The 27,500-nt window shown below is 51.5% G+C and overlaps 2 protein-coding genes across 5 annotated transcripts in view; one reads left to right on the forward strand and one right to left on the reverse strand.

The window, feature by feature from the left end:
* The window catches only part of LOC126575278 (Krueppel-like factor luna), a 212,732-nt gene that overhangs the window by 181,830 nt on the left and 3,402 nt on the right, over positions 1-27,500 (forward strand). For all 4 annotated transcript variants that reach the window (XM_050235902.1, XM_050235901.1, XM_050235900.1 and 1 more), the window contains 2 exons: positions 16,494-17,643; positions 17,712-17,855. In XM_050235902.1, coding sequence (XP_050091859.1) covers positions 16,494-17,643; positions 17,712-17,855 — 1,294 coding nt within the window. The remainder of the gene's footprint in view (positions 1-16,493; positions 17,644-17,711; positions 17,856-27,500) is intronic.
* Positions 25,511-27,327, reverse strand: LOC126575279 (nephrocan-like). Its single transcript, XM_050235903.1, has 2 exons — positions 27,224-27,327; positions 25,511-27,121 (listed from the first exon to the last, which is right to left on the reverse strand). Exons 1-2 carry the CDS (start codon positions 27,268-27,270, stop codon positions 25,609-25,611), a joined length of 1,560 nt encoding a protein of 519 aa, XP_050091860.1. The 5' UTR covers positions 27,271-27,327; the 3' UTR covers positions 25,511-25,608.

A 27,500-nucleotide genomic window follows, 5' to 3' on the forward strand; every position in this document is an offset into this window, starting at 1 on the left:
TCTGCGCGGATATGCACCGGATGGTTCCGGAGCAGCACCCTGTCCGTCCCTGTCCCCCTGGCGCTCCCCTCCCCGGACCGATTGATGAATGAACGAATTGACATCGATTGGAGGGAAATGTCGCCTCGGGAGGGAAACTCATTTCAACAATCGCTCAAACGGTAAACCGAGGAATCTAATTTTATTCCTTCCACCCCTCGATCTCTCTGTCTCTCTCAGTTCGTTTCTACGTGCCGTGGTGTGTTCATGATAGTTGTATGTGGAGCCGAGAAAAGTCCTCGATTATAGGACGTCCTACTCAACGGTACGACTGCTTCCACTATATTTAGCCGTCGTCGTCCTCGTCGTCGTTGTCGTCACTAGCGCCGTTGATCGCTTTCGGTGTGTTCTAGCCATTTTCTGCTTTCGCTTTACCGCACACCCGCCACCCAGAAGTTCACGGTTCAACACGCAATTCACTGCCACCACACGCCACCGGCATGCCAATAAAAGTGGGAGGAAAAGTTCTTTAATCATTTCGCTGCCACCAATCGCTGGCCCGCAGACCGGTGGTGGCGACGAGAATGTCGTGTTCGTGACACAGATTGTCGGAATGATGGCAGCACACACTACTTGGCAGCCGTTGCTACCGTGCGCCTTGTGTGGCTGTCGGATTGATTTTAGTTTTATTATGCCGGCACTGGAGCAGCCATAAACCGGTGGCGAACAAGCGCAATATGATCGAGAATCAGTTAGCGAGAAGTCACTGCTAGTGCGGCTACTCAAGGATCGAGATGTGTTTTTGCCGCTGGCATCGGAATTGAAATCAAAACTGCACGAAACAAAAGCTTATTGATGCGTATTCATGTAGGAATGGTATGGTGTTGGAAGCAGAACCTGGAATACGGAGAATATTCTTGGGATAAATTGTATTGATGCTACTTATATTCATCCGTACTCTGTGTTCTCGACCAAGTTCTTGATTTCTTTGAGTGCTTCAGTCTTGTTTTGAAATCGAATTGACTGAACTTGTGTATCCTTATGGAACTGATTGTAGGAAATTAACGCTGGTACTCTTAAGGCGCTGCATCGATCGATCTTTCCAAATTATAATGATGCTTTGGGTCGTTAGTGAGCAAAAATTTCAATTTCATTCAAAAGAATAATGATTCGCTCTACAATTTTTTCTGTGTATAATGGAGCGAGCATTCCACTTCACCATGTAGGCTTGAGGAGAATAAGTCAAAAAGAATATATTCCCTTAGGGCAGTTATGCTGATTAGCTTTCAGGAGTTCCTAAGCTCCAAGTGTTCCAAATCGCTACTTCGGTAAACTCCCCTGAATGCTGCGAATTAGTGACTAATAACATCCTAGGGAGTACTCGAAGCAAAAAAAAACAATTCTGCTCCCTCCTCCGGCAACGACGACCATAAGGGCGCATCTCGCCACTACCATGGAGTGCCCTGTGCGGTCCGAACTTTACTATCCGCGTCTGCAATAATGCAAGAATGGAAACATTCCATCACCGGAGCTTCCACTTGCCACCACTTTCCATCGCAACACAGTAGAATGGACTTTCTTTCTTTATGGCTACGATACCTTCTTTCTCCTCCAAGACACTGGGAATCATAATGATGTTGCTGCCTTCGGTTTTTGATAGCTGGGGATGGTTCGCTCACACTATAGCTTAGCCCCCTCGTCTTCACTTATCTGTCGGGGGGGGGGAGAGAGTGCCGTGATTGCTTTGCTTTTGCGTCTTTAATGGACACCGGCGCGGCATCACCGGCGTTCTCGTCGACCTACCATTCCATTAAATACATTAAATGGGTGTAACCCACCCAGCCAGCGAGCATTTCATCTTTGCATTAATAATCTAACGGTTCGGTAGATCGCCGGTTTTTTTTTTGTTGTTGCATAAAACCGAGCAAGCAAATTGAAGTTGATTGGGTCGACGCCGGGTCGTCGTGGTTCAACCCGGCTCATTGTTGCGTCGAAAAAGGGTCCTCTGTTGGGATGTTTTTGCGCACATGAACCATACAATGTGATGTGATGTGGTCACGGTATTCCCATCCACGGCATCGGCATCTCAATCTTTAAGTCACTCCTCCCGATGCGTACCAGTTATGAGGGCTCCATTTTACGCCCTTTAATAGCCAACGGATTGCCTCCCCCTGTGCCCTTTCATTCCTCTAAACTAGTCCGCTGAATTCTAGCTTTTTACATTTTCCCCTTTCCCCGTTACCCCGAGCAGTATTTTAGCATTTTCATCTCGCCACCTTCAACCTTCTTTTCTTTTTTGTTGCGGTCGAGACCTCCATTTACCACCGTGGTGCCGGGTGGTGGTGGTGGTGGTGAATGTGCAAATCTTGTGTTCGCCCAGGGGCACGGGGAATGTTTTTTGTGGCGCCAGATTCCCTCCACGCTCTCGCTGGGCTGGTTAGCGTGAAAAGCGAGTGGGCTGGGTGCTGGGGCTATTATTTTCACAACTTTTCCACATCGTTTATCGTGTTTGGTGGTGGTGGTAGTGGTGATGGTGGTGGTGCTAGGGCTTCTGCTGCTGCTGCTGCTGCCAAACGCAACACAAAAAGGGACCGCCCAGAAGAAGCGGTGGTCATAAACTGCCGGCCCTTGCTGCTGCTGCCACTGCTGGAGGCCTTTCGCTCCATTGACCACATCAGCTGGCCACTTTCTTCGGTTGCGGTGCGCTGACGGTTGCGGTCAGTGGTCTGTGCAGTGGTTCGGCGTCGGTGGAAAAGCCAATGACGACGTCGTCCTTGGGGAGGGCGCTGATATCCTTTACCAAGAGCTAGAATTTCACAAGCTTAGTGCGCCAGCACTATCGCTGCACGCTGGAGGCGTGTCAATTGGCGTGTAAGAAAGGAAATTTATGGAACCCACAATTAATCGTGTGCAGCGCACGCGTGATGCAACCCACAGTGAAAGGTACCTAGGGGCCAAAGAAGGGGCACCTCCAAACATCACCTAAATGTTGGTCGAGGTTCTGTTTTTATCGAATTTTACATTCCAAGATCGTGCTGTTCGTGACATTTCATGTCCGGTCCTGCTGCTAATGCCTTGTGTTTCTGTGTTATGTCCGGTGTTTCCAAATCACAGTTGGACGGTCCATTCGTGCTTTCTGTCGCTCTTCCACCAGATGTTTCGGGGCTTTTGGGTTCAATTCCATCGGAGGAAATCGAGCAAAACTTGCCGCCAGGTTCCCATTCATGCCATTTAACTTTCCTTTCCGCTACTGACTTCTCACAGACCGCCCCACTAATGCTGTGCTGTGTCCTTGTATCTTTGCAGGTATGCTGCTGCCGCCTAAAGCGACTAAACGGTCGACTAAACACGGCACGGCCAGCACAACCATCATCAACAGCAGCAAGAGCAGAAGCAACAGCAACATGATTCTCAATGGAGGAGGTGAAACACACGATCAGGGGAGGGTATACGAGGAGGGTGCCGATGCTAACGAGCGTCCGAAACCACCTCAAAGCATGAGGATGATGATGATGATGATGATGTGGTCGACGATAATTAAGCGGAAAGAGTGGAAAGGAAAGGGGGCGACGGTACCGAAAAAGGAAATGGTTTCCTCGGTGGCTGCTGCCCGTGGTGTGTGCTGTGGTGTTTTTCTAAGCATTTTCCACAGCACCAGGCCACCGGAGAGGTGGTTTTGATTTTGGTCAATTCGTCGGTCGGTTCGAGAGGGGTCAGCATGTGCGGCAGACGAGGTGGCGCTCACCTTAAAGCGAGACCTTTGCTGTGACCTCCCGTTCCCGTTCGCTCGCTCGATTCTTTGGCGTCACCGTAGTGCAGCCTCTTCTCGTCTGCGTCCGGTGTCAGATGAGGGAGCAGCGAGCAGCCGTGAGCTTAATGCATCTGGACATCTTTAATGTGTGTCCTCGGTGAGCGTCTGCTAATCGTTCGAAGCTCTCGAACCAAAGTTGTCAGCTTTGCGAGTCTGTGTTGGGGAAAAGCAGCACAAGTTTTCACTTCGTTCCACGCTCTATGGAGCTTTGGTTTTCCATGCGAAACGCGAAAAGAAAGTCTCCAACTCACTCGACTGATCGCACTCGACGGTTCAAGAGTGGGAGAGGAAAAAAACAGACGTCGGATTGAAACGCGCTGCAGAACCGCGTTACTCGCGTTGAATTCAATTAGCCGTGTCCCCGGCGTAAAGTGTCGTGTGTCGGCTTCAGTGCCACGGGAAGGAGAAGAACGCAACGGCATTAGCGGCACTAATCTGACTACCAACACTGATTTGACGGCTGCAGCGAACCACGAACACGAGCTGTCCGGAAGGCGCTCATTGTTTAAGTGTTTTCTGCCCTCCTATGTGTGTGCCTCTCGTCCCTCGGCCTTATCCGTGTGGTTAGGAGACGTCCGTTCATGGCGGTACCTCTGGCAAAGCATTCACAGAAGAACGCTTTTTGAAATCATTTTGTCCGGAATGGTCCTTTGCTCTACATCTCATTTGATCACGCCATCCGCAATCGGAGGTGCGTACATCAAAGCACCCGGGTCCTACTGGTCTTCTTGTGCCTTTGCCACAAGCTAACCCGATGTGTCCGGATTTCACGAAATTCCCTCCCAAATGCGATGCAATCAACCGAACAACCAAAGCAAGACCAGCGCTCTAGTCGCCGAAGTCAAAATCATTTACATTTCCACCGCTCTCTCCAACTCAGTGGTCCCGGTTTAATACGATTTGTAACGCGTGTGTGCCCGTACCGTGTGTGCACACCGGTAATCGAGATTTAATTCGAAACCGAACGTTTCACCGGATAGGAGAGACGATCCGGCATTATCCTCGGGCTCATCACCACCACTGGGAAGGGGTGAGCAGCAGCAGTAATCGGAAACCGTCCTGTGTGGAGCTGTCTACTTGCCCTCGTACGTCGAGGTGCATGTGCAACACGGTTAGAGCGCTAGAGGTCTGGTCTGGCCACTGTAGCTGGCGTAGTTGAGTAGGAAACGGGCCACTTCCTGGCCGGACTCCGTTCGAACCTCTTTGGTGAATAGTGGTAACGACCGATAGGAGGAGGAGGCTTGACTACCAAGCCCCAACGTACGACCGGTCACTGATTAGAGGCCCCACATGCACACCAAGAGACCGAGAGCAAGGACCATCGAGGATGGATCATGCTGCTGCTGCTCATCGAGTGGTGCATAACGATACTTGAATAAATTCATTAGACAGGATAATATAACAATCTGAAGATGTTTGAATATCGGCAGCAGCAGCAGCAGCAACAGACCAGGTAGACCAACGGGTAGTACCTAACACGCTAACGATACGATGCACCGGTCAATGGCGTAATAGAATTTTCCCATCCCCACCCCCGATTGGGTTGGTTGGTTCCATTCAAGTAGCAGCAGCATCGGCAACAAGAAAATTGCCTTATTTATCGGGAGATACAGGCCTCAACAGGTTCTGTCTAGAGAAGCTCATGAGTTAGTGAGTCTTCTCCTTCGCTCGAGATAAAAAGGAAAAATATGCTTTCTATTCAGAGAGCAGAAATAGTGGGAGAGGAAAGAAATTAAATTAGTTTTCTCCTGCATCGAAAACCCATCGATAAATTATGAACTGCTGGATGCAGATTCCTGGCCAGTGATCGACACAAACCACACATTAGATGCCGATGGTTCTCCTTTAATTCTCTCTGCATCACGCCGACGTGTGTCTCGAGCGGATGTCGGAAGGAAGTGTCGTGGTTCTCGTGGGAGAAAAAAACTGTCCTCCGACACTCGGGAGGCTCTGGGGTTGCACCGCCCAGTGGGGTGGAAAGATGGGTTAAAATAACGGCAAAATTAATTAAAGCCAAATAATCTCTCCGGTCCCATCGCATCGCAACGGACACGGTCACTGTGCAGTGCCCCGGGTTGGTCTACTAACAGCCGAGGCTCCGACTGTGGTCAAGCGAAGCAGCAGCAAAAGAAAATGCCCGAAAAAGCAGTTGCGGCGGTGGATCTTTGGTGTCCTATGGCGTCTGGCCACCGCAACGCCCGAGGGATACATAGAGATGTTTATGTACATGCTTCGTATCGTTTGCAGCAGTTTTCCCCTCGATCCCTTTACCATACACCGGAGACCGGTGGCCATCTGATTGCATCTTGAACAGCCAGCGTTAAGGACACTCTGGTGGTCCGCTGCCAAGTCCGAGGAAAACTTCGCAAAAAAATAAAACTGCGGAACTCCCAAAATGGGTACTTCCCTTCGTGCTTTTTTCCTCTCGCCTCTCGCCTCGCATCGCTTCGTTTCGCATTCTTATCCAGCACGGGACAAGACAAGTGTGAAATTACATTCGGATGGATATTACGAGTTGTGCTCATGGCAGTGTTTTTGGCGTGAAAGTAGTTACTTCCTGCTTCCGGTGCGGCTATCGCTGCCCTATCCAGCAAGATATGGTGGACCAGGGCGCTCCTGGGTGATGGATCGTCACAGGTTTTAGGTCTCAACTCGCAGCTCTGTGCCGCTGGTGAGGTGTTGGAAATTGGAAATTATTGTCGCAACTTTATTTCACTTTCACCCAGGGGTCCACAGACCACCAGTCAGTCAGTCAGCTTGGGCTCCCCCCACCTGGACTGCGACTGCTTTAAAGCAAAACGATTAGTCTTCATTTTGGAGTTTACAGCAGGCAGTCCAGCCCATGCCGCTATCCTTTCCCTTAAGGTCAGAAGGGGTTGTGCTTAAAGGATGCGTCCGTTAAGGCAGCTGTTGGGGTGTACGAGAGCACGGAGAGTGTTCATAACAATAAATATGTTAGATAATAGTAAACCCCCAGGCCAACGGTCAGTGTGCAGCGTCCTGACCAGCTAACCAGCAGAAGCTGTTTTACAGCGTGATCTGTTGGAGCAGCCAAATGAACCGAACAGATGTGTCTCCCTGTGTGGGTCGGTATATTTCATAAATTTGCTGTCCACATCCTGGCGGCTGGTGCCTTGCTGCTGCCTCACATTTCATTGCACTCCTGCGATCCACTACACCCCCGGCCGGGCGTCCCTGGACAACCGGAACGTACCGCGAAAAACCACGAGCGACCCCACCGCGGTCAGTTCAGCTGTCCGGCTGCTCCTGCTGCTCCTGCTGCTCCTGCTGTTTGTTATTTATTTACTGTTCCAAGTGTTATCCGCCATTTGTTTTTTTTTTGCTCGCTCTATCTCTCTCTTCCTTTTGCTTCTTCTGTTTGTTTGCCAGCTGGCCCTTGGCGCACAGTGGTCGCCGGTGCCAGGTTCGCAGTTTTTCATCCACGAATTTTTGATCCGCTGCCCAGAATCCGCGCGCCGAGGTCGCGGTTTATGCCAAAGCATAAACCCCAAACCGGACAAACGAACGAACGAATGAAAAAAAAACCTGGGAATGCCACAGCTTTATGGAGGCTCTCCGGGGTGTTCCTCTTCCTGGGATGGACGCGCCGCGTCGTGTAGCACTGTAACATCCACGCGTCGGTGCTCTCTGGTGTGGTGTGTTCGCAACAATACACCGAGGGTGCTGAATCGATTTTTGGCGAATCAGCCCTCACCACCCGCACCCCACCCCACGACGAGTGTGTGGCGGGTGTGAAAATTTATTTGTTTTCCCGCGCGTTATTTTGCGCGAAAAACAAAAAAAAACCGGCTGTTCGTTCGCTCATGGGGGGGAAAAATGGTTGGACCAGCGAAGGTGCAGCCAGAGTGATGTAATTGCTACGGCCACCAGGTCCACTCCGGATTTGACATTAATTAAAAGTGACGTCAATGTGTGTGCGCGGCTCCGTCGGTCATCGGCCATCAAACTCATAAAACACGAGTTTCCCCCCCTTTTTTTTCGCCAGGGATTCACTTCCGTCTTTCGAATCGTACCCCGAAGGGTACGATTTTAGAGCAATTTCTCAAATTTCCTTTCCCGAAACTCGATCACCGCCCGGAGGACGTTTGCCGAGGTCCTCAATATCCTGGGCAAACACGAACACGAAGTAATTAATCTCAATCGCACCCATCGCCCAGCTCCCAGACCGCCCAGTCGTTGGTTGGTCTCTTCTTCTATTCAGAAGTTGTCCTCCCGCCCCCTCGGGGGGCTAGCGCTTGCCTTGTGACCAACCTTCACCATTCCATCATTCCTGTTCTGTTTGGGATCCCATTGCTTCCTTTCGAAACAGACCGCAGGCACACCGGTGGCTGAATAGAGTGGCAACGATTCCATTCAACGGAACCACAGCCAAGGGGATGGTTTGGGGATGAACGAAAAAAGCAAATAAACCAGGACACACCGGGACAGCAGCAGCAGAAAAGTAAATAAATTATGGTGGAAAAGGAAAAAGTTGCCCGAGAAAAACGACACGACCACCACAACTGAACGTCGAAGGGATGTCTCTGATTGTCTCGATCGTCACCCAGGGGCCCCGGTCCCGTGTCGCGACAAAGTTTCAAATTGTGGCCACCGTCTAGCGGTTCCTCTTTTCGGGATCAAATCAATCTCCTTCCAACTGGACGGTGCGAGCTGGAGCTGGTTTTCAAAAAGGGGCTCATCCAATCCAATGCCCGCCATGTTCCGGGTTGATCAAAATTCTATCCTCGCACTTCGCTATCCAACAGGGTGGATGGTGGGTTGGTTGGTCCCTGGAACACCCTCCCTGGATTCTAAACATCCTCGTGCCATTTTTGGACGGGGAGCAGAGCGAGAGAGAGAGAAAGAGAGTGAGCAAACCTTAAATAAACAACCACCAACCAGCGTGGCATTCGATTTCGTTCCCTTTTATTATCCTGCTCGAGGGCGCAGCAATCAACGACGAATAGGGGATTCGCGGGGACACTCACGAAATACAAATACACACAAAACGGGAGCCAAGAGAAAGCACCGAAAAGGCCATCAAAAATCAATAAGAAAAGATGGCTTCGCATATCAATCGCATTGATGCGGTGCACCAGCAGCGCTGTGGCCTTTCGTGCTGTGGTCCCTCGTCCTCATCACTTTAATGACATGCATAAATTTTATCTCGCGACCGGCGTGTGTCCTCCCCTGCCCTACGCGGGCAGCGTCCGTGGGCGCCCAAGGGGCTCATTCTTGGAACCGTTTCGTGCTTCTTTCGGGGGCGCTATGTTTTTTTTTTATCACAAAAGCCATTACCACGCACGAAAGGACGACTCACGACGACGATGGCACACAAATACGCACACACTTTGTATGCGAGCATCATAAAGACCTCACAAATGAGCGATGTGCTTCGTGCGAACCTTCGTCCGGTTCGCTTCGCTTCTGGGCATTTCTGGGCCGAGGAGAACGGCCTCTTAGCACCTCCGCCTCCACCACGATGCCATGCTGCCCGCATGTTTTATGTATTTGAAAGATATTGAGTTTGTGTTGGCATTTAAAATGTGGGGGGGGGGGGAGGGAGGGTGGATGTTGATCACGTGGCGGCGTGGCCCGGTGTGCTGTTGCATATTAAAACCGTTACCAGGGCGTTTTTGCGGACGGAGGCGAAGGTGGAAAGTGAAAAGCGAAGGAGGCTGATTTTTAGAATACTTAATGCTCACTGGGGATGGAGAGGGTGTGGGGGGGGGGGGGGTGAAATGGCCACCCACCGAAAATGAAACCCCATGAATCATGATGGCTAAGTTTCATCCGCAAAAAACGCTCCCACCCAGACCCGATTCCAGGCCTCGCCTGTGGATCTTTTGCTGGCAGTTGAAAGAGTTGTCGTCGGCCATCGTCTTTAACTGCGTACTGGAGGGAACGCAGCTCCCGGGCCGACTTGGAGGAGCAGGGATAGAAAAATGAACTCATAAAAGTGATTGATGTACATCCGTCATCCGCCGGGAGGACCCCCCCCCCCCCCCCCCCCCCCCCCGGTGGCCAGCAGCACACGGTGCACGGTGCAAAATGAAGAATAACAGCGCTTTTAATCCGATTCACGGGCTTGCGATGAAGGTTCACCACGGTGGCGGCCGTTTCGCTTGGCGCTAGCGCTCATTTCGAATGCAAACACACACTCCACAAGAAGTAGAACACTCGTACTCCGACTGGGGGGGGGGGGGGGGTCGAAAGGCGGACCGATGAATCTCATTTTCCCCGGCCACCGGAATGGACCCTTTGGAGCTTTTGGACCCGTGAAGTGTCGTGTGATGATGCACGCTGCAAATTACTTTTCCCAATTACCCACCCCTCTCGCCTTCGTCCCTTACTCCCTTGCGTTTCCTCTTGTGTCTCTTGACCACAGATTCGTAGACACCATCATGTCTGGGTCCGGAAAGTGTTCTCATTTACAGTCGGAATCCGGGGGCCCACGGTACCATCGACATGATACGCACGGATGCGGCTGCCGGTCCCCCGGTAAACCCGGAGGGACGAGAAGGACTAATGTGTCCTGGTGATCCGTGGATTTGTGTGAATCATTCATCATTCCCACGGTGGTTCACTCCGCCAACCGCGCAACACGCAACGCACGACCGTTTTCGGTGCAGCAATTGTCGCGCATCGTTTGGATCGCGAATGGGTCGCGAAGCTAGACACCGGAACCACCACCACGGTGCAATGGTGCAATGTGGGTCAGCATCAAATTAGCTGAGTCAAGCGAAGCTCCTAACTGGCGATTGTGACCAGACCACAGACCACTCGAAGGGGACGCTACCGGTTCGCTCGTTAGACAGCTCTTCGTGAGGGTTCTTCAAAGGGTGCACGGTCGATAATTCCGAAACCGCTTGGTGCGTGCGTTGCAATCACGGAACGTTTGAGTTGGAACGAGGAAATCAATAAATCAAAGTGGGGTCAAAGTGTTCTCTGCCACATACTCCCCCTGCAGATTGGGTAATTACATCGTAAACCACCACAATCGCTTCCAAGATGTCGTTTGTAAAATTCGAACGAAAAACTCTTAACGAAAGGTTAGTGATGTGAACTTTAAATGAGTCACCGGCCTGACCTGTCTTACAGTTCAACTGTTTGTAAAGTTCCATCTCAGCTCCATCAAATCGAACATCATCTTTCGGGCGGTGACGATGACAACGACGAGTAAATACCGCACATATGGCGCACTCTGCTGCTGCTGCTGCTGCTGCTTCGTGTCAAAAACTTTTCCTATACCAGCGCCCGAATGCACAATTAAACAAATTGACTAGCTAAGTAGCTTCGCTCGAACGGTAACGGCCACATACAGATTATACAGCAAGCGCTTGTGCCCCACGGACCAGACGACGAAACGTCAGCTGCCTCCTCGCCCATTTCCCCCCACCACCCGGGCCACATCAAGAATTGAGCTTTTAAATCCATCATCAAATTGAATCATAAATTTTACGATGAAAAACACATTACCCTTCTACACAAACCGGTGACACATACCGGCACACGACGCGGCGTCAGATGGTGGTTTGGAATTTTGCAGTCGAGACACTTAGGACGCCACACCAAGCCACGCCACGGGATGCTCGATGAAGCTCGAGAAGCTGGCCAAAGTTTTCTCTGTGCGGGGTGCGCTAACCGGCGGCGCGGTCCATGAATTGTGCTGCTTTAGGGAGTTGCACGGCTCGACACCACCATCGCCACGCTCCTGATGTCAAGTAATGCAATAAAAATGAAGAAAGCGAGTGTGTTTTTGGAAGGGCAGTCGGGGGTTAGGGGTCCTTTAACTGGTGACGACGATAATGTTATGAAAATGTTGAATAAATTACGTTTAAAACACCGGAAAAGCCATTTGTAGGGCTCGGAAGCCGTCGGTTAACAGGATGCGCTAGTTAGAGCGCCAGTTTGTAAGCCCAGGGTTCATATCCTAGGGCCCATCGTGCGGTTGAACTCACACTCTCTCTAATAGAGCGCTTTTGTTGAATGCTTTCTGAACTCAATTGAAGGGAAAATCGCTTGCAACGGGAGGCAATCAATTTGTAATTCGTAAACAAAAAAGCTCCTACTCAATTTGCACTCACAATAATTTGCGTAACGCATACACATTTCAAATCACGGGGTGTGAATGTTTTGTGTAGTGGTCAATTTCTCTCTAACTGGATTATTTTTTCTACCCCCTTTTTTAAACCCCACTCCCACAAAGCTCTACCATACCTGTGGACCGTAATTGTCACCTGCGGGTGGCTGGTGGGCACGGGGGCGAGGTGTTTAGGAGGATGATAGCCAATAAATAATGAATGACACCGTGCGCTCGGGCGTCACGGGCTACCGCGCCGCTACATTCGGGTTCGATAAATCATCCACCTGGAAAAGCCTCGGGGTTCGGTTGGCAAAATGGGTCTCGTTTCGGTTATAAATCAAATTTCAGACATCATTTACCCGTAATGACACGAAGCGGAGTGGGGGTGAGGTAGGTGGGTGGCTGGGGCCATGGAACTGGACCATGCTGCGGAGTATTGGGCCCCGCGGGAACGAACGCGAATGTCACGCGGCCCCGACGCTACGATTCCATCATCATGATAGAGCTGAAGTGCCGGCATTTGCTTCCAGCTCACAGAGCACACCCCAAAAAAAGAGAGAGACGCTGCAAAGGCTTTTCATTTCGTCGGTTCCCCTCCTAACCAGCATTCCCTATCCTTCGTTCCGAGGCGCGTAAAGTCATCGCAATTTTCCACACCGACAACCCATTAACCAATCCGGCGAATAATCCACCTGTTCACGGTGTGGAGCGAGGCGGAAGGGGAAGAGGGGGCTAAGGGTGGGAAGGGCACGGTCATATATCTTCCGGAACGGTGCCGTGCCACGGGGCACCAAAGCCAGTTCATCGCAAATGGTTTATAAATAAGTCAATCTGTTAAGTGTTCAGCTTTATGGAATCTCATCCTACCGGAGAAAAGGAAGCTCAGCACACCTCCCGCCGACCGCTGACCTCCCTCTTGGTGTCCCTTTCCCTTAGCCAGCTTCCCGGTCATAGGGAGCGAGGTCGATTAGTTGGAGCTGGATTAAGAATTTCTCGACTTTCTTTGGCAGCCTCTCTCGCCGCACCACCGCCAGCACCAGTGGCGTGGTTGGTGACGTTACCACCGTGCCACCATGCCTGCCACCATGCCTGCCTGCCCGCAAGGCTATCGGATAAACCAACCGACCGACCGTGACCAACATCAGCAGCAGCAGGAGCAGGAGTCCTCGTCTTAGCGACGCGGGAACTTTTCCTTCAAAAGAATGTTCCCCCTCATTCAGACGACGGTGGCAGGAAGCTGGAACGTGGAGTATTAGTGTCGCACCGCCGGAGGGTGTCCCTTTTTCATAACCGCCCGTTCCGATGGCCTAGGAGGGATTTATGGGCTTAAGCTGGAAGGTCCGGGTCCGCTGCCAGGTGCAAAGGCTTTTCGCTGTTCGGGAATGGAATGTTCGCGCGAGAGCGAGAGAGTGAAAGAGTGTCCTTGAAGGTTCGCCCGAGGAACGAAACACAAATAAGGGCGAAGCGAGGAACGATCGAGCTACCATATTTCGCGCATTTTCCGTTCTGACCGTTCCAGTCCGGACTTCCGGGTCCGGGTGCGGGCATTTTCAATAAATAGTAAATGGCTGTCATCGTTTCGATGGTATTCATGTGTTAAATCACGTTGTTGATTGGTTTAGGCCGACAATCGAGTGATTATTCACTAACAGGAAGTGAAAGGAAAATGGCACGCCGAGCTACCGGGAAACTGGTCTGGCAGAGTGATTGGTGTCAGTTCGGGCAATCAGTTTTGGTGTTCGAGGTATCGAGAGGTCCTTTACACGATGATAGAGAGTGTTTTCAGGATTCATAAAAGTTTCTTTCACGGACAGCCTTGGTGGATGGTGGCATCAAGTGCAAACAGTAGCACCAGCATCTTCTTTTTATTCTCAGAAGGATTATGAGCTGAACATCACCTGTTACACCTGATTTTATGTTGCTACTCTATTTTTAAATCATTTTGCTTATTGATTTGATAAACAATTCAGTGAAACTCCTGCAGCAAGTGTCCTTTTCTATAGATCCCTTTTCTCTGAATTCATGTTATTCATTCTACGTTGGGCCTAATCAATTGAGCCAGGATACTGAGAACTCTTTGTGATAGCTAATGCTGTTCTAGTGCATGACCAACAGCACTACTGTTCCTGATTTATCGCAAGTTTACTGTGCCAAGTGCTGCTAGAAATTCCCAAAACGAGCTCGAGCACTAACGTAAAGCCAAACAAACCATTTTACTGGAACCAATTGTAACTGTTCTATCGGCATTATCGTTCCCGTTAGGCAATTATGCGACGAATTCACTGAACTCAGCCCAATTGACCATCGCCACAGAGTAATTGTTCCGCTGAAATCGTTTAATAATTCCTCAGATTTCTCTTTATGGAATCTAAACAAAAAGAAAACTTTGCCCATAAAAAACGTCGGATTCAAAGGCATCCGGCACTTGTTCCATCAAAACTCCGACTCCCGGCCGGCTGTTGATCCGTAGCAAAGGAATTTAATTTATTCAAATGCATCAGTCATGCTACCACTTAGTATTGCCGCCCACCCAAAAAACTCCCCCGCCCACAAATAGCAACAGGTAGGACGGAACGCGTGGAACCATATGGCACCGTCAAACATTCCAGCGCACGCGATCGTGACGTCGCTTGGTCCTGAATTAGCACCACACACAGACACCCTTCCTGGCTCCACAACCGACCCCACATAATCCCACCGTGCTGTCGCACACGTGTCGGCGAAGGTGGCAAACGGCACGAGAATCCAACCGCATCTAATCCCCTACTAAATCGCGGCCTTTAAAAACCGCACCCAAGCACGCACCTGGCACGTCAAAGCATGAGCTGAGCCGCGAAGAACAGGTGAAAGTCAGTGACAGGGCTCACCGGCGCCCTGTCCGCCACCCAGACGCCCTGAAATGTCATACGGCGTCTCGGAAGAAACTCGGACCAACCGCGCCGAGCGGCCGCGGAAGGTGTTATTTAACGCGCATTTTCCCATTAAATAAATTTAAATATACATAATTTCCGCGTACTTGCTAGAAATGACATCATCGCGAGCGAGAATGATGCCACTTTCCTCCATCGGGGCCTTCACCTGCACCATGGTCGATGTCGTTCCGAGACGACCCAACGAAATGATCCATTTCACTGCTGGCAACGAGAAGTGCCGGAAGACCGGAACCGCGTGGATAAAAACCCGCAAAATTCCAAGGCGGATCGAGACGCCTCGCCAGAGACGGAAGAGAAGATCGTGCTTGTGGCGTGCTGCCAAAGTAAAAAAGTATTTCGTAATTAAGAAGTTTACAGATTCGCTCGCGGGGGGCTCCCACCACTTGACAAGCTCTCTCTTCTACTCTCTCTCTCCCTCCTTCTCCTCTGTGACTGCCAGTGGCAGCTTGACGTCGCTGGAATTGTATCCATATCTTGTTTTTGTTTTAATTTTGAATATTGTTTTAATTCCCTTCCTTGTGCCTCGAGCACAAAGACAAGACTCCTTGAATGGCATCTTACCACCGGGGAACGCCGCTGCTGTGCGCATTTGCGTTTTATTTCTCGCTGGATCCGTTTCATTCGTCCACCTTTTTTGCCGGTGGTAGGAATGGTGGTGAATGATTGTCGCTTAACGTGAGAACTGATACGGCTGTGGCTCGTGGTGCGTTCCCCGGGAAGAAAATGAGACCGCCACTTGACAAACTCAAGCCGAAGCAAGGATGAAGATGAATATAAATGTATATGTACGAGTATTTGTACAAATATAGATCCATTACAACGCTACACGCGGATTGAAATGGAAAATTCCATCCCCTCCCTCCCACACGCTCGCCTCTACTCGCCAGAGCTTCCCGGAAAACATGCATCGGTTCCGCGGCACAATCCAGCCAAAATGGAAAGAGGAACAAAACTCGAGAAAAACACTTCACCGTTGGGTGTGAAAGATGAAAATCAGAAAAGTTTATCACTGTTCGGCACCACCAGCACCAGCACCACCGCTGGATACCTTTCGCCCTTCCAGGGTCCAGGGTATCGGATAACCGGGACTGGCCCTCCCTCGCACCATCTTTCGTGACTGTCAGGAGTGTCAGAATGTCAGTGAGCTCCACCGCTGCGACTCGGATCCGACACGAAAGCCAAGATTCCTGGGGCCATTTCTTTTTGGTCCGCCCCCTTTTCATATTTCCACCCCACCCATTTGCCCGGGAATGTGAATGCGGGATGCGAATCCGAATCTCGAGCTCAAGCTCCGACTGAAGATTCTCACATTTCACTTCACTTCGCTTGGCACAACTCACGCGCGCTCGCTCGCGTTTCCGGCAGCTTGGATTGCTAACTTTTTTTTTTCGGTTTCGCTTGACTTTTCGACAACCGTCACCGGAGATGGGGGGCTACCGGGGAAGTGTAATGTGCGTCTTGCCCTACCTAACGGCCATTGCCTGTTGCTGTTGGTTGGAGAAGTTTGTTGGAAAGTATTTTCATTTACCTCGTCAGACAGGAATAGTTGGTTGCTGCTGCTGCTGCTGCTGCTGATGGAAAACAAAAGTCTGCTAGCTGACTGATCCGAATGCCGTGTTCCGGAGTTACGAGTTCGATCGATGAGATTCCATTTCTTACCATTTCTTCCACCCCCTTTGCGCAGACCTGCTACGAGATGGAGCGATACCTGAAGGACGAACCGAAGCTGCAGAAGTACAAGAAGCTACCGACTGATACACCCTGGGACCTGTTTGCGGCACCCGGTCCGCTGACCGCCGGCTCGTGGAAGGTGGAAGTCGAACCGTACTGCTTCGACGAACTCAACCTAAACGACCGGGCATCGGATTCGCGCTCCGAATCGTCCTCGTCATCGATGTCATCCTCTTCCTCGTCCTCACTTTCGCTCTCCTCCACGGATGCGCTGGTACCGTCGTCGGTCGGTGCCGCCCCTTGGCACCAAACCGGTGCCAGTAGTCTACTGAGCTGCGCCGTCATGGTGAAAAAGGAACCGATCGACGATCCGGACCGAGATGTGGACGATCCGGATTCCGATAGCCAAGATGAGCCGAGTGAAAAGTATCGGATTAAGGCGAGCATCACCACCACCACTACCACCGATGGGTTGTCGCGGGTGAGCGAACTTCCCACCACCACCAAACCCTCGCCCGTCACGTCCGTCGATCCGGCCAGTCCGGCTCATCGGCCCAGCAGTCTCCACGGTAGCCACCATCATCACCATCATCATCATCACCACCATCATCATCACACCAGCCACCACAGTCAGAAGGGAGGTAGCGGTGGTGGTGGTGGTATCGAGCTTCGGTTAGTGGCGCGGACAACGAACGCCGCGGATCTGCTACCAACCCTGACACCTCCCTCGTCACCGGAATCCCATCTCAGCTTGTGCGCCAAGGAGACGGGAGGCACCTCACCCTCTCGCATCACACCCACCACACCCATCCACACCACGACGACGACGACGACGACGCCGGCGACGGCGAGGACAACCACCAACAACCCGCTGCTGGCCACCATTAAGCAGGAAGTGACGGGGACGGACCTAACGCTGGCGCTCAGCGAACGATCTGCGGGACCTGCGATCCTGCGAGTATCCGCCGGTCCACACGGTGTCGTCCGGTTGACCACCACCAACGGAACTAGTGACAGCTCCACAACCACCACCAACAACACAGCCAGCCCCACCACCACGAATGCCATGGGAAAGAATGTGGTCGGTGTGGCACGAGTGATACAAGTCAATGGCCATGCGGTCATTACGCAGCGAACCTCATCCGCCTCACCGAGCAGCACAGGTAAGGACCACCATGATGTGGTAGGAAGGTTAGAGCCGTCCTGATATTTGCTTTTCTTCTCGCGATAGGGTCACCAAGTTCGAAGCATCATCACCGGCAACAGGATCACAGTCCCGACTCGAAGCGCCGGATACACAAGTGTCAATTTCTGGGCTGCAAAAAGGTCTACACGAAAAGTTCGCACCTCAAGGCGCACCAACGGACACATACAGGTAGGTCTTCGGTGAAGATCCTGAAATGCACTGTCTCATACAAGTTCGATCTGGATGTTGCTAATGGATGGAGCACTTGATTTTTGATTCATAGTTTCCGGAACCACTTTCATATCAATGTTGATTGAGTTCTCTACATTTTCATGCTTTGAATATTTGAGGACAGTACAAATGTACAGGATTTTGCACTCCATTTGAATTGAAACTACTCTTGCAATTGAAATACCAGTTTCACATTCGATAAGTTTGATCCATGTTAGAAGATGATATCTCCAGATTAGGAGTACGCTTCAACGGGAGGAAAAGTTTCATTGAGTAGCTACCTCTAGGATATCAACTAACGAACTTTGGTGATAAGTGAATTACGAAGATTTGTTTTCCCTTAGGAAGTCTCTGTCCTTAGCTGATCAATCGTTTACGACTGTTGCCGATACCAAAGTCCTTGAAAACGTCCCTAAAACTGGCGGACTCTTACTGGTGTTCGTTTCGAAAGAATCTTACCTCGAAGACCCTCGAAGTATTAAACATTCAAAATCATCATTTCCACCTCAACGACCCCTCCACCCACAAGCGAAAGGACGGCGATGCGTCCAATACATCAAGCCGTACATTGCGCCGAAACTTCAAGGCTCCGGCCCTCGTGAGCGTGAGCATGTGCGAGTTCCAAAAAGCAATTAAATTAGATGAATGCACGCGCACAGTTCCGTGGACCGTCCAACGCAGCGGTAGCCAACCATCCAACCAAGCAGCAACATCAAACTAATCAATGATTCATATGCAAAGCCAGCCCGTAAAACACTCCACCGCCCCCCGGTTTGGAGTCCAGGATTCGACCCCGGGAGAGAAGGAGAGAAGCCTGAATGATTTGCGACCAGTTTATTCGATTCCAACCGAGCGCACGCCCCGAACTAGCCATCCCAAACCGAGGCGGACGGTATTTATTACAGCGGCATGATTTAATTATTCAAATCAATCTTATTGCCACTGTTGACAAAAGTTTTTCCCTTTAAGATCTCGTCTTAAATGACTTATCCCCGCTGGTGCGCTCGTCCTGCGTGTCTAGGCCACGTTCCAGCGTTTCAGTGACCATTGGCCAGTGGCAGGCAGCGAGAATTCGTTATCTTACCCTTAGTGGTATCACCACCACCACCACCACCAGCAGCACCATCGGTACGAGCGAGCAAACGAGTCGGGCTGAATAAATTAACGCAACTTTTCCGGATGTACCCGGATGCTGAGCCAATGGCCAATGGTAACACATCCCGAGACGTCCGACCGAGAAGACACCACTGCTTTATGTGACCTGGTTCACTAATTTGCCGGAGGGGGGGCAACAACTTTCACCATTTTCACCACTGGCCCCAGGGATAGAGAGGGCAGCGAGATTGTGAATGGGACAATCTCCTCTTTCTTCCCTCTTTTTTGCTGCCGTGTTCAGGTTTGCGAACCGGGACACACCACGTATGCTAGCAAAAAGGGACTGATTGACGGATTGCAGGCTCATTATGAGGGGGGGCCTGGATCGATGAAGAAGTGTATAGATGTGTGCGCCCGGTACAGTATTCATTTGGATCTGGATCCAGGATTTGTTCTGTGAAAAGTGGTTCTTTTATATGCAAAGTGTTACAGTATCCGGCTAGAAGAGAGACTTTAAGACGACTCCTCAGCACAGTTCAAGCAGAGGCTTTGTGAGAAAGATTCCTTTCTTCTGCTTAATTGACACTCAGCAGCATCACTGTCTGTAGTGTTGCTATACTAAAGTCTCCTAGACATCCTTCTAAGCACCGGACCGGCCAGAGCTTTTCCCTCGGTAGCGTACTCTCTTGGGAAGAGGATTCGGAGCACGATAGCTGCCTTGGCATCCTCACAATCCGATAACAGATTGACAGAAGCGTCGCTGGGCTGGAATTGACCAAACCAAAGACCCGGGATCGGCATCAGCATCACGTTCACTGCCACCACGGGCCACCGTTACCGTGGCCACGGAGTTATTCGATTCATCCTCCTCGGTCACACTCGGTCGGTTCGCCTCGGTCGCGGACTAATAGCTCCCCTGAATGCCGTTAAATGATAATTTCTGTTTAATCCCCCGGTCCACGCCGTCACGCCCGAAAGGCACACGGAGCACGACATACAAACGCCCTTAACCCCGCCCTTCCTCTTCCTCGAAAGACGAACAGCAGCAGCGACGCAAAGGAGCAAAATATTTATCCTAATAATTTTTGACTCATGCCTTATCGCTAAATCACTCTCAGTGGAACCACTCCGTAAGGAGCGAGGGCGCACTTCAACGTCGCTTAATGTGCCACTTTGCCCTTCACCGGTGCTTCTGCTGCTCCGTTCTCCAAACCGGAAAGCTTTAGCCCTCCAGGCAGGCAGTGTGTTGGGTCGCTATAACTTCTGCTTCCTGTACGTTCCCAGCACCAGTCCCAGCACACAAACACACGAATACAGTGGCGGGTTGAGAGTTTTGTGCTGTGCTGCTTAGTACTTCAGACATCCGGGGGGGGGGGGGGGGGGGGGGTGGGGCGTGAGGGTTTTGTGTGGGATGCTTCATTTCGCGATTGAAGAGGCTTTACCCTGTATTCCCGGACCGTCACGTCGTCTATGGCCGTGGAGTGGCGTCCCGTCTGGCGTCTCCTGTTGTGGCAGTGTGGCATATACCCCAGCGACCAGTGACTCCGACCAAATGGCAATGGCCGAGGCAACGGCCGAGTTGTTTAAACGTGAAGTGTATCCATCCACTTTCGCCCGCTGTACCGACCGACCATCTCGCGACCAGAAATGGGTTTTGGGATAGAAAGGAGGCCACGAGGGGGGGGGGGGGTAGGTGCACAAAAAAGGGACAACGATAATTATCCTCATAAAGTTTCTCGAAATCCCCATCCAACTCTCGCAGACACAAACACACGGGTGCTCGAGGTTGATGGTTTGAAAGGTGCCGGAAAAGAAAACTGTTGAAGGACTTTAAAGTGTGCCCCTTATGTTGTTGTAAGCCAGACACGACAGCTCACTCACACACTGATACACTGTGTCCCTTTTCCTCTGATCCTGGTCTGCAGGAGTGCCACGCCAACCAATCGATACCACGGTTGTATCCCCCCCCGGGGTTGTAAGTGAGCTTGTGAGTTGAGGAGTTGAAAGGGCACTTGATTCACTTAAGCCCAGCCCAGCAGCCCAGGACAGGATGGCAGGTGGCCAGGGCGGAAAGTGGAATGAAGTTAATTTTTTAAAACAAAAACCTTCTTTCCACTGAAGCCGCTTACTGGTGAGTGAGTGAGGGTCGGCACCGGGGGGGACCCCTAAGGCCAAACAGAAAAAAAACGTAACGAACCGTACGTCCAGCTCAACATCCCTCGCTGCTGCTGCCGGTGCTGCGCCGAAGCTTATTAAAATCATATTTTATGTGGCAACATGTTTGCCCTCCCTCCCTCCCTCCCTCACTCAGCAGAAAGAAAACAAAAGGTGGCAGCCCACCAGGGCGCACGCCACGCCATAATTTCGCTTAGCGGAAGCGCTTAGCCACGTGGCTCTGTAGTCGACACAAAAATGTTAAAAATTCTAAACACAAAACGCGTAGCAGTGGCCGATTGTGTGCAAGTACCCGGTGCCAGAGCGACTGTGTGCGTTATGTGTCTCGGGGGTGGAAAGTGGCGAACCTCAACTCCAGCCGGGCGAAGTGGCTAATCTCGTGGGCACACGGGGTGCAATAATGGGCGAACTTTGGTTCAGATCTTACCATCCCGCTGGCTGGCTGGCTGTGTTTGTTGGAGTGCGCACGCAGGAGCAGTGAAGTTGGTGAGGAGACCACGGGAGCCCGCTCGACCGGTGAACCACAGAAACAATTTAACCTCAGCAATGTTAGGGAGCATAAAACATAAAATGCCATTTACATCCCCGGAGGGAAACATATTTTCCCGCATGACGCACGCCGGCAACGGAAGCCGGGAAGAGGTGGAAGAAGAGAGGAAAGGAGAGAGAGGGAGAGGAGCTGCTTGGTGAGCAACAAATTTCTTGATAATTTGCAGATCTCATAAGTCCCGAGACCACCGAGACCACCGGGCAGCAGTAGCAACATTCCCTGTTGCCCTTTTCGGTGGTGGAGTCTCAGCTCAGTCTGTTCATTCCACCCCACGTCTAGATACACACTCCGATGGCCCTCTGCCAGAGGGTGGAGCACGTGGCCAAGATAAGAGGAAGAGTTTATGTAACGTTAGACCGTTTCTACACTGCGCCAAAATTTTCGCTGCCAAAACGAAACTTATTGGATTCCCATAGAATTCCTATTGGAATATACAAGATTCCTATGGAAATCCAATAAGTTTCGTTTTGGCAGCGAAAATTTTGGCGCAGTGTAGAAACGGCCTTACAAAAGCTGTATCCATGGTTTAGTACACCATGATCCACCATTCTGTGTATGTTTTAGTACAACAAAAGAGTTCACCTTGACTTCCACAACTTACTCGGGCTCAAGCTCCCAGCGCCGGCTGCTGCTGTTGCTTGTTGGGCAGTGAACTGTGCGTTCTGTGTTTGTTTGAAGTTCTTGAACGACCTCTCGGCAACAGGACGCACCGCAGTGCCACGACCAAGGCTCCGGAGTGTACGCGCAATCCGGTAAACCCGGTTTCCGGTTTTCTACCAAAAAGCATTCACTAGTGCAATGAAGCGTTCTCTTTCTCCTTCCTCTCTCCGTTCTCTCTCCCTCTCTCCGCAGGTTGGGTTCTGGAATATTTTGAATTTTTCATTAGAAAGCAGATGCGCCTCCATTGCGGCGGCGTGTATGGAAGCGCCAGGCCAGGCCCGGAATGTCTGCCTTTCATATTCCATTCCACCCCCGGGAGGGGGTCGTTCGTACCATTCCATTCCATGCCATTTCACTGCCCATTCCTGGCATAACAGTGCCGGCGACTCGGCGCTCACCTTACGCTTCGAGCCGCCTAGAGCCGCCTTCGTCCTGGGCGTGGGATCCGGACCAGACCGGCAAAACCCCTGAAAGCAACCGAGCGTCGTTATCCTCAGGCTCAATCGCGCGTTCGCGCAAAAGTAAAAGCGAGACTCACTGGGCCATCAACGCGGCGCGAGAGGGGCCACGCTAATTGCTTACAACTATGGCCTCCGTGCGCCACGCGTTGCGCGGGTTTTTTGAGCGCGATTTCAATTAACGATTAAGACGATCCGACGGCCACGAGGCCATGGAGAGACGGAGATGCAGACCTTTCACTGAATTTGGATTATTCTTTTTTCGCCCGCTTTGCTTCCTTACCAAAAAGGGGTTCCAGGCCCACTTGGCCCATTGTTTGGCCGCCGGGGGGGGGGGGGGGGGGGACTGATTAAGAGATTGGCGCTCCCTTCCCATCGCCGATCAGGGCGCGCTCTCTCTCTCTCTCTCTCTCTCTTAATCCTCATGTACTGTCCTGGACCACGAGGCCACACGAGAGAATGGCGGTCACGGATGGTGTAGTATGTTAATTAAAAATTAATTAGTAATTATCCTCGAACCAAGGGCCATTGTCACGCCACGAGCTTCAGTCGTTTGCCATCGAGCACAATCGACATTCGATGTCCCGACTGGAAGTGGTGATGAATGTCAACTAGAGTCCGGCCAGCTAGTGCTCCGAATCCGGTCACCGAGTGCTGTACCGGGCGTTTGCGTTTTAAAAACGACCATCCGGAAATCCAATTTCAAAATCAGTCTTCATCTTTCCGGAGCACCCCAACATCGTCGCGATAAGCGATCGACATAGAAGCAGAAAGGACGCAGCCACGGTGCTCCGGAAAAGCGGAAGAAAAAAATGGCATTCGTTCGCTCGGTCGGTTGGTCGCTTGTCATTCTTCTCCAGCGCTGGCAGGATTACGATCAGGAGCAGCATCACCCGCAACATAAAAAGAAGGAGATTAGCCAATGGTGGTCTGGACAGGGCTCGGTACGGGTCCTGGTTAATGATGGTGACAGGCGCAGCAGCCAAGTAGTCCGGTTCCAGCAACGGCCATCAGTGGCGTGCTCCGTTCCGATGGAGATTTACCGCCGCTGTCAGGGCGATACGACACGGAAAACTTTTAACCTTCCCCCTCTGATACGGTCACGCCAGCTCACGCCTGCTCCCGGGATCTGTCAGCTTTGGTTCTGGTCTCTTCCTCGGAAGCTCTTCCGGAAGTGTTCTGCAGTGCCACGGCCGATGTACCGTGGCCAAATGCTTCTACTTCCTGCTGCTGCTGCTGCTAGTGGCTGCTAAGATGAATGTTTAAGATTTCCTGTTCTCTTTTCTCTCTCCTGACTCTCTTTCACGCACGCTAAAAGAATTAGAAACAAGAAAAAATGGCGTAACGATACAGCCAACCGACCAGAGCGAGTTCCCTGGTACAAATTCCATTCCCCTCTTCCATTCATCCTTAAAACACGTAAAGGATCATAACTCGTTGCGTGAAATGCTCAGAGCCCCATGGTTCCGAGCTCACCGGCTGGATCGATTTTTGGTACATCTCTCGCCCTCGCTCTCTCTCTGCGTGACACAAAACCACTTTTTAGTTTTGTCATGGTTGGAAGAATGCTTTCCGTGAAACCATGCCACCCGTCTCACCCTCCACCGGGTGGGTGGTGTGTGGCCAACTTGCCATCAACGAACGGGCAACATATTTTGTGGCGGAAAAGTTTCAAAATCAGCTTTTACAGCCACGTCGTGCTCGTGCTGCTTCTACTGTTGCTGTTGCTGCCGCTCCTAATATTTATATTCCGTCCAGGCTCGTGTACCAGGGGATGAGGGAGAGATGGAGTGGTCCGGCCGGATTTTGCGCTTCGGCAAAACCTTTTTCCGGATTTTCACCGGCCTCGGTCTGGACCGGTATTCGACCTCGAAGCTCGCGTGCCTTTAGCTCGTTTTGGGTTCAACTTACTGCGGCTGCTTAAAGGCTCCTGGTGCTGCTGCTGGTGGTTGGTGGTGGCTTCTGGAAGTCCCAGGACCCTCGTAACTTGTCCTGACTTGAAGCAGCAACAGCACTTCTTCAGCGGAAAGCAGCAGCGAGTCGGAGGTCTAGTGAACTGGACGGGCATAAATATTTATTCTGTTCCGTCTCGAAAGCAACCACGACTCGTCTTTGGCCGATTTCCTGCCATTTGCGATGAAGGGAACTTCGATCCCCGCGACCCTTCATGGACCGATGTTCATTGTAACAGTGAAGCCTCATTAATTGTATCATTTAACGGTGAACGGTGGTGGCTGTGGCGGAAAACTTTCAGAGTACCACCTCCCGGACCACCACCAAACTCTGGTTCCCGCTGGAAGGAAAGGAAAATTCCGTTGCACGAGGAGGCCACCGGTAATGAAACCGAGACCTAGCGCTTCATTTCCTCGCACCGAGATTAATAGTTTGTTTGTGGAGTCGCTTCTAGCGGCCATCGGAGACTGTTTAATGAAAACATTTTTTTTCTTTCGTTGGCCAGCATGTACCGTGAAGTCTGGTGGAAGTACACGGGAACCATGGACGGACCAGACATCCTGCATGCACTGGCCAGTACAGACGCGCTGGTCTCGCTTGGGAGTTTTCATAAAATTTATCACTTTTTTAATGGATAATCATAATTCATGTTTACGCGCGTTTTGCGCAACGAAACTGCAAAGAGAAAGGTTGAAAACGAACATAAATAAGGCCCCTGTTCTGCCCGGACTGCCTAATGGACTTGGGTTAAGCGGGACACTAAGAACTACACCGTCTGTTTTAGAAATCGATACCGGATGCCTTTTTATTCATATTCTCGCTACTGTACGATCACTGTTTGGCCGGTGCGCGAGTGAACAGTCGAGGTACACCGAGCCAACTGAGCTTTCAGTCCTTGTACCTCAGTCTTGGCCCTCTCCAAGGCCACCTGTAGCTCATTAGCGTTGCTAGTGACGTCTTTATCAATCTTGTCTGTTGGCCGCTTCGTAATGCTGCTGGCCGCCGTCTCGAGCTGTCGGTTCTTGGTACGTTCCTCCTCGACCGTTCTCATCAGCTGCTGATTGGTGGTTTCCAGTTCCTTCTTCTCCAACCGTAGCTTGTTGATGACGAGCAACGCACGGCGCATCGCTTCCTTCAGTGCGTCCGGTTGCGCTGTGGCAAGACCGGTCACTGTCACTCCCGGCCCTGCGCTATGTCCTACCTCCTCCAGTGCCTCGAGTTTGCCCAACTGCAACTCCTGTCTGGTGCGGATGAATCGGTCCAGATATGGCTGGCTTCCGGCAATCCGACAACACAGCTTCCCTCGGTGTACCTGTTCCGGATGGGTACACTTTGCTGGTTCGGCGGCATCACCAGCGATAGCAATCGTTGGACGCTTGGCCAGTGCCGCTTGGAGCCACTCGGCCATCTCACACGTCCAATCGTTATTGGCCAGCGTGATCGATTTAAGGCGCGGCCAGTTGAGTAGCTGCTCGTGCAACTCCACCAGCACTAGCCCGTTACCCTCTAGATGGAGCCGCTGGACGGATGCGATGCCTGTCACGTTCGCGGAAGGCAGCGCTGTGAGATAGTTACCGGACAGGTCAACCACATCGAGCAGAGGGTGATCAATCGAAGGCCCCGGACTGGTCGTTACCGTAAACAATCGATTCGAACGCAACACCAACTCCGTCAACGAGCGCATATGCCGGAATGTCCCGAAGTCAACCGTCTCGAGACGATTGTTGGAGAGATCGAGGTGCGAGAGTTTTGCGAAACGACCCAAACCGGCCAGATCGCGGAACGCATTCCCTGCTAGCTCGGCCCGTTCCAGCGCGAACAGAAAGTTACTGGGATCGGTCTCGATTGTTGTGGCACGATTCGCTGATCCTCGAAGCACTTTCATCGTCCGGGTAACGAAGAGACTCTCGAGACGATTGCCACTGATGTCTACGGTTTCAAGGGTACGCAGGTTGCTCAGCGGTTCCCAGCGCACCTCCGACAGCGCACCATTTGCGGAGACATTCAACAGCTTAAGCGAGGCAGTCGGAGCTATCGTGGCTCCATCGAACTGTTGCAGCTCGTTGCCTTGGAGCAGAAGCTGCTCCAGAGGTAGCAGCTGATGGAAGGCATTCGCTGGCAGTTGTTTCAACCGTCGATTGGCCAAATCAAGGATGCTAACCTTCGCAGGGAGCACGATCGAGCTGATCGGTGGTTCGCCTGGCTTCGTGCTCGAAGCAGCTGCACGATCTTGTGGTGATCCCGTAACAGTAACGCTCAGCGTACAGCTGCCACTGCCGGGCGCGTTACACGCGAAGCGTATCGTATGCTGACCTCGCGAAGCACTCACTATGCTGGAGGATCCAACAGGGAAAGGGAAAGGAAATAAGTTGGAAAATCCCCTTTCAGAACTCGAGGAGTAGTCACACAAGCATAAGCAACCACTAGTTACTCACCAAAATAGCACAAAACACGTTCTCAACAACATTCTGTCCTCCAGCATCTAGCACAGCTTGTGGCCCAGCAGTGTACCGTTCACCGATCAAAACTGCGAGTCGCAACGATCCGGCCTCGGATCTTGGATCGGGGTTTCATCTTGGTCTCACTTATACATCTTTGATCGCTTCAAATCGAAAGGTGGATCCCTGTGCTGGGAACGGAGTTCAAAAGGTTATCTCAGACCCGAGTCGAGCGCTTATCAAGAAAGCAACACATTTGGCATTCGGGCTGCAG

Source organism: Anopheles aquasalis, chromosome 3 (genome assembly GCF_943734665.1).
Source record: "Anopheles aquasalis chromosome 3, idAnoAquaMG_Q_19, whole genome shotgun sequence".
Lineage (NCBI taxonomy): Eukaryota > Metazoa > Arthropoda > Insecta > Diptera > Culicidae > Anopheles > Anopheles aquasalis.

Bases quoted from the DNA above. Each gene is read 5' to 3' on its own strand.
- LOC126575279 (XM_050235903.1), bottom strand. From the start codon at position 27,270: ATGCTGGAGGACAGAATGTTGTTGAGAACGTGTTTTGTGCTATTTTG. The intron at 27,122-27,223 runs GTGAGTAACTAG...TGGATCCTCCAG, and splicing joins ACGTGTTTTGTGCTATTTTG to CATAGTGAGTGCTTCGCGAG.